Source organism: Branchiostoma belcheri, unplaced genomic scaffold (assembly GCF_001625305.1).
Source record: "Branchiostoma belcheri isolate BF01 breed outbred unplaced genomic scaffold, Haploidv18h27 scaffold95, whole genome shotgun sequence".
Taxonomy (NCBI): domain Eukaryota; kingdom Metazoa; phylum Chordata; class Leptocardii; order Amphioxiformes; family Branchiostomatidae; genus Branchiostoma; species Branchiostoma belcheri.
This window is the reverse complement of record NW_017804631.1, coordinates 651,424-659,068: the sequence shown is the minus strand read 5'-3', so window position 1 is coordinate 659,068 and position 7,645 is coordinate 651,424. Positions and strand designations below refer to the sequence as shown.

At 44.1% G+C, this 7,645-nt stretch overlaps 1 protein-coding gene across 1 annotated transcript in view; it reads left to right on the top strand.

Annotated features, from left to right (window-relative positions):
• The window catches only part of LOC109461700 (obscurin-like), an 88,717-nt gene that overhangs the window by 48,082 nt on the left and 32,990 nt on the right, over window positions 1-7,645 (top strand). The window contains 4 exon segments of the mRNA XM_019758086.1: window positions 994-1,275; window positions 2,042-2,323; window positions 3,158-3,439; window positions 4,437-4,718. Of these exon segments, the coding sequence (XP_019613645.1) occupies window positions 994-1,275; window positions 2,042-2,323; window positions 3,158-3,439; window positions 4,437-4,718 (1,128 nt within the window).

Below are 7,645 nucleotides of genomic sequence, written 5' to 3'. Positions count from 1 at the left end.
CAATTTCTTGTCGTTTAACTCAATCCATGGAGACACTGTGCTATACAGGGTTGAACGCGACTAAATACATCCTACATTCAGAACCAAACTACTCTTAATACCTCAGGTTGTTGTCTTTTAACTCAATCCATGGAGAAACTGTGCTACACAAGGTTGAACGCGACGAAATACATCCTACTTTTAGAGTCAGGCTACTCTTAATACCTCAATTTCTTGTCGTTTAACCCAATCCATGGAGACACTGTGCTATACAAGGTTGAACGCGACGGAATACATCATACCTGCAGAACCAAACTACTCCTAATACTTTGTTGTCGTTTAACTGCATCCATGGAGCAACTGTACCCACTACTACACGACATCACGACCTCATGACTTCGTCCTCTGCTTATTACAAAGTTGAACGCGACGAAATACATCCAACATCCAGAGCCAAACTACTCTTAATACTTAACTCTTTTGCCGTTTAACCGAATCCACGGATCAAATGTACCCAGACGACATAACGGACTTCACGACGTCGTTTATGCTTACAATTGAAGGCGACGAAATTCATCTTACAGAGCAAAAACTACTAAACTCTTGTCGTTTAACTGAACCATGGAGCAACAGTGCCTACTACTGCTTTGATATCTATTCATAATGGTTTAGATGGCATTTTAATTCTATTCATCAAAGTTAGTAATGGACTTATGCAAGGACGATAAAGCTTCTTGGATAATAAATTAAATATCCCATACCATAACAAGATTAATTCTAGCAGAAACCAGAACTAGATCTACCAACACACCAACATTTACTGTCGATCTCTAAACCCATCTTATTTATCGAAAGTGTGTTATTTTTTTCAGCAACTGTGGTCTAAGTGTATTAAATTGTATGTTTTGTAGTGTGTTTCTGTCTTATTTTACCCCCCCCCCTTCCCCCTTAACAACAATGTGAAACATGGTTTGTGCGCTCTACGTAAACATTCTATCGTTGGTTCTCCATCAGACCGAAAAATCGGAATCACCTCAAAGCTGAAAGACGTGAACGCTTTGAACAAGGATCCGGAAGTGACGTTGGAGGCGGAAGTGTCGGAGCCTGACGGGGAGGTCACGTGGCTCAAAGACGGAAAGCCGATTCCCAAGAAGCTTCTAGACAGCGGGAAGGTCCAGATCATCGCGGACGGGAAGAAGAGAAAGCTGAAGATCAAAGATCTGGGAAAGGACGATGCCGGGGAGTACACACTGAAAACCAACGCTGGGACTTCGTCATGCAACCTGGGCGTACAAGGTTTGTGGTGGAGACATTGGAATGAACTCATCAACCTCCCATGCTTCTCATTGTACCAATCGCTGCTTCAATCGCGTCATCTTAAACGGATCAGCATCTGCTTTACAACGCGGCAAAGGGATGCTTTGGAGCTTCACATGACCTGATGACAATGCGCAAACAATATGACGTGCTTTTTACCGAATGCTCAAGCAATTCCACAGTACAGTAGCAGCAAGAATCGGTATCACGTAGGCGCTACTGGTTTAAATACTAATTCCTTTGTAGGTTTTGTAGGTACAGGAAGCAACAAGATCATCGAGCTTGCACACAGACAGAGGCTTGCTGCGAAACCATTCCCTATGCAACAGCCCCATCATAATTTAGTCTTAATTACAGGATGTATGATTAAAAGTATATGTTGTGTCGTGGTAGCAACCATATCATTGATTTGTGTGCAATTGTTTGTTCGGATGTTTGCCTCCAAACGAAGTGGACGTGTTGGTTTGGGTGTGTCTGTATGTGTCTGTTTGTCTGTCCTCATATTTATGGCTAGCATACGTTGAGAAGATCTAGATGGATATTTGGTATGTGGGTAGGTATGAGGAAGACTTACAAGACAAATACCTTGCAATTTACAGAATGTGCTCCATATGTTTCCCCCAAAGAGAATTTTTCCATCGGAAGCATTTGAAGCTACAAGATATTTGATAACCTGCTATTAGCCAGTTTGAAATCGATTTAACACCCCTTCAATGTCTTGACCCTTTGCCCACGTCTTGTCCAGACCGACCTGTCAAAATTAAGTCCAAACTCAAAGATGTCAAAGCCCTGGACAAGGATCCGGAAGTGACGTTGGAGGCGGAAGTGTCGGAGCCTGACGGCGAGGTCACGTGGCTTAAGGACGGCAAGCCGATCCCAAAAGAGCTTTTGGACAGCGGGAAAGTTCAAATCATCGCCGACGGCAAGAAGAGGAAGCTAAAAATCAAGGACCTGGGGAAAGACGACGCCGGAGAATACACCTTGAAGACAAACGACGGAGAGTCTTCCTGCAAGCTGGGAGTGGAAGGTTAGTCTTGGAGACATCAGGCCTCCTCCGACTGACGATGGTGACGTAATCTTCCTCCAAACAAGCTTGGCCCGTGTTTGACTCACCCAGGCTTCTTTCTGCTGTACTTCTACAAAGCTACTATCTCTCGACGGTCGGCTGTATTTCCCAACGTCAGAGCTTGTAGCTAATGATGAATGGTTTTGGACTTGTGACTAACCATCAGCAAGAAGAAAACGAGCAAATCCACGGATATAACTATAGTATAGAACCCCTGTAGAAGCAAGATGTGGGTTTTTATTGTGATGTGCATTCATGCGTACATATTTGCCGATCAAAGACCTTGGAATCTGTGCCATGTTGGGGCTTCTGTTAAACAGGCACAGATGGCATCAAGACCGCTAAGCTTAGACACAGATAGAGGCTTTCTACTATACCGTGGGCATCAATTGTTAACAAGAAAATCATTTTGCTCTGCAACAACCCCCTAGCTTCTTTAACTTTATGTCTAGTTTCTCGCGACAAGAAAATATGTTACGTGGTCATTGCCAGCTATCATTCAATGATGTGTGTGTCTGTTGTTTTTCCTTTCCTCCGTAAAAGAAGGAATTTGTTGACGTAGACTATGATACAGTACCTGTTGTTGCAAGACAAGTTACTCGCAATTTACAAAATGCATTTCATACTGTATGTTTTCTTCAAAAGCCTCCAGAGGTACCAATAGTGCAAAGACATGTTAACATTATCCAGTATTTCTTACAGTTGCTAGCAGTAAGGAAACAGAATGGTTTGATGTTTTCTTAGATCGATTTCTTCCCCTTCAATGCCTTGACCCTTTGCTCACGTCTTGTCCAGACCGACCTGTCAAAATTAAGTCCAAACTCAAAGACGTCAAAGCCCTGGACAAGGATCCGGAAGTGACGTTGGAGGCGGAAGTGTCAGAGCCTGACGGCGAGGTCACGTGGCTTAAGGACGGCAAGCCGATCCCAAAAGAGCTTTTGGACAGCGGAAAAGTTCAAATCATCGCCGACGGCAAGAAGAGGAAGCTGAAAATCAAGGACCTGGGGAAAGACGACGCCGGAGAATACACCTTAAAGACAAACGACGGAACGTCTTCTTGCAAGTTAGGGGTGGAAGGTTAGTCTTGGAGACAGCCAAGAAGACATCAAGGCTCTTCTGACTGACGACGACTTACCCAAGCTTGTAACGACGTTAACAACTTCTAAAGTCGTAATCTTTCAATGGTTGACTTAATTGTCAACGTCAGCTTGTAGCTAGTGATAAAATAGTGTAGAGCTGTAAATGAGCAATGCGTAAGACTGATTGATAGTTTATGCGCATTAAACGCTGTAGAAAAGAAACCTTGTGCAACTATAAGCAAACGAAGCGTAGATTATACTTAGTAAGGCAATAGCTGTAAAGGTTTGTCTATAACATATTCTGACGCGCCAAGGTAAAGACAAGCATACATAACATACAACGCGGCGACGCTAACACTGCTGAGTAGTGCTGACAAACAAATATAGATTTTCTAATATATGAATATCTGCATAACATATTACAAGAAAACGACTATCTTGATTAGAAACTGTGTAAGATAATAGTGATTTTGATGAGTGAACAGCAACCAACTGTGCTTTGAACGTTGTGGAGCAGGGCATTTCTGCTAGTGTACATATTCTTCAAAATGTATAAAGATCTATTAAAATGTGTTTTTGTGAAAATTACATGAATAGCATAAATCTACATTTCATGTCTTATCTTTTTTCATCATTTATTTATTCAAGTATTTCCAAAATTGCTACACATCCCCAAAATTCAAACGTTGGTATTCTGCATGGCACCTTCGCAAGCAAATTTGGAGTTTGCTTGGAAAGCATGCGCATCTGTTGTATCCAGAAGCGTGCTATCTAGTACTGTGCTTGAGTGGGTTAGGGTTAGAATCAGGTACGGTTCTGGATAGTCTCCGCGTATCCAAGAACGTAGATCTGCCCCAGGCACCATTCTGGATTGGCATGGACCATCCAGAACTATGTCTGAGCATGGTTCTAGATGAAGCATGGTTCTTGATAAAGCACGGTTCTGGATACATCATCATCTGAATTGTACCCCTTCTTTACACGCACATCATCAGACCGTCCCGTCAAGATCAAGTCCGGGCTCAAGGACGTCAAGGCCATGGACAAGGACCCGGAAGTGACGTTAGAAGCGGAAGTGTCGGAGGCTGACGGAGCGGTGACATGGCTGAAGAACGGCAAGCCGATTCCCCAGGATCTGTTGGACAGTGGGAAAGTTCAGATCGTAGCAGACGGCAACAAGAGGAAACTCAAGCTGAAGGACCTCGGCAAAGACGACGCCGGGGAGTACACCATGGTCACCAACGACGGGAAATCGTCCTGTAAACTGAACGTCGCAGGTTTGTGCTGCATTTTGCGGCGGATTCCACGGCAATGCTTTTAGTAGTTTACCTGCTAGCGCAACTCTTAGCGGATCCACCAAAACCTGTTGGTGGCAATGGCAGAAAATGCTCATAGATGCATCGCAGCATGCGCTTGGATGTAGAAAGTAGATTGGGAGGTCATTCCTGCCATGAATGTCTCCACAATGCTTTGGTATCCTGTAGCACAGCTTACTTGCTAGTGCGACAGTCGGTGGACTCATCAAGACCTGTTGGTTGCGATGGCCGCATAACAATGCATTGCAGTAAAGACTCATTGATGCTGTACAGTAGACTGGCAACCGTAGTGAAAGCTCGTGGATGCTACAGCATACGCAATGCTTTTAATTGATTTGTAGCAAGTAGCAGCTAGCAAGCCTACATATTTGTGTGCAAGTACACATTTTTGTCTGTGGTGTCTTTGTTGTGGCCATGCCTGATGATATGCGTAGTGCTTTTGCGTGGTTTGATGCGGAACGTAAGCTAGCAAGCCTTAGTGCATAGAATTAGAAATGTACTATTTTCATTGCCTGTAACTTAGTGTAAGTCTTCTAACATACAGCTTTCTAGCCCCTTTTAGCGTCTTCTTCGTACTTCGTTGTGTTACGGCCCTGCAATGCAATGTACACACGCTGTTTGTGTAAACCATTCCGGATCGAACCCCTGACATCGAACCCTTAACATGTTCTATTTCGAACACCTTCGAAACTTCGAGGTGTTCGAAATAGAACAGAGGGTTCGACGCGTTCGATCCGAATCGGTCTATTTGCGACGCCTCAACAAAGGCGGTGTGTAGTCACTGTAGTGTTGGATTTAGTTAGTTTTTCTCCTGTTGACTTACATGTTGACCCTCAACCCCAGACCGTCCCGTAAACATCGTGTCCGGACTACGGGATGCGGACGTGGTAGAGAACTCACCGGAAGCTGCCCTGGAGGCGGAAGTGTCGGAGGCTGACGGAGAGGTTTTTACTCTTTATTCTTTGTTCAAACAACCATCAACTGAAACACCAAAATGTCCGATGCACATAGTAACTTGTAAACTGTCCTTGTCTTACTTGTCTTGCGCCCTTCTCTTATTGCTGTATCAAGAGATAAAGGGTTGTCCTAGACTTCATCCAAACAATTTTTCATCTTATCATGAAGGTTCATGTGTGTTGGTAGTTACATGTCTAAAGGTAAAACTTTAGATCCAACACAAAGAAGTTCTCTCACCTGGTGCTTTCGACCAGTCACTCTGGTCTTCCTCACTGACAAGCCTCACTGGGTCAGTCTACTGAGGAAGGCCAGAGTAACTGGTCGAAAGCTGTAGGCGAGAGAACTTCTTTGTGTTGTGTCTAAAGTACATATTGTATTAACTTTAAACAAATCGTTCATCTTGTATATAATAAAGATGGTAAAAAAATGTACCTTTCCTTCAGGTGACGTGGCTGAAGAACGGCAAGCCGATCCCGAAAGCTCTGTTGGACAGCGGGAAGCTTCAGATCGTGGCGGACGGGAAGAAGCGGAAACTCGTCATCAAAAACCCGGGGAAGGACGACGCTGGGGAGTACACTCTGGTCACTAAGGACGGCAAATCCAACTGCAAAATCAACGTTACAGGTTAGATAGGGATTCAACGTTTAAAGGTTTTGTAGACTGGTAAGCCACCTTATATGTTGCTGTAGTGTTTTATCACGCCTTGTCAGCAGGACAAACCCTTTGTAATAGCCACTCGTTAGATGAGCTGCCCTGGCTGTGAGGGTTGAACAGCCAAACCAATAAATAAATAAAGGTTTTTAAGCTGGTTTGTATGTTTGTTTCTACATATCGCCTATTGGCTGCAGCGGTAAGGTGGTCTTGTTGTTTGCATTGTTGACGTAGAATCTGCTCTGACGGTTATGGCCACATCCCTGTATATCGTCAGTGGTATATACGGTACTGAGAGTCAAATATATTATATGGCGTCAGTTTTAAAGTTGTTAACACTTTCTTGTCTTTGGGTCAGTGCAATTCGTACGGAGCTCGCATGACGGCGCAATAACCACTAGCGTCGCCACAAATTTCACATGTGCGGTGCACAACTGATCACCCGTCGTTACAAATCTTTATTTTCAGACGAGCCCGTGAAGATCACCAAAGAGCTTCAGCCCGTCAAAGTGACGGAGGGAGACAAGGCGGAACTGGCCTGCGAAGTCCACAAGGACGGCGCGCAGGTACAGTGGCTCAAGAACGGCAAGCCAATCCCTGACAAGGACTTAAAGAACATCAAGATTGTGGCCGACGGAAAGACGCACAAGCTGATATTCCTAGACGCCGAACCGAAGGACAGTGGGGAGTACTCTGTGAAGACCACGGGAGGAACCTCGAACGCCAACGTCAATGTTAAAGGTCAGTAGAATAGGGATAAATTGTGATGTTTTTACTGGGGAGGGGGGGGGTCAAATATTATTAACAGGTGGTCACATCACGTCGTAGGACGTCGTGCGGTTTTGATGTTGAAGGATTTTCAAGCCTGGACAGAACCAACCGCCGAAAAGGATCTCAGACAGCCTTTTCCATAATAAGACAGGTGAATTTTGTAGCACACATGTATGGATATCCAAAGTTTGCGACCGTGTCACCATCACACAACTATGTAACTGAACCCTTAATGTACATACAGGTAGGCATGTGCTGTTCTATTGCTTGCGTTGGGCTAAATGTAATGTACAACAAATTGGGCATCGTTTCAAAATTATCTTAGCCATATACCAACTGTTGAATACAGTACTGTTTTCACAAAATATCCGTAAATACGAATCACTTAAGCGGCACATACACACACGGCCGTATAAATATTTGGATAGTTGGGCAGTTGAAATGACAGACTAGTACTACCAGGTCCGTTGCTGTCCTTGATCCAACAACATTGGTACAATACATAGTAA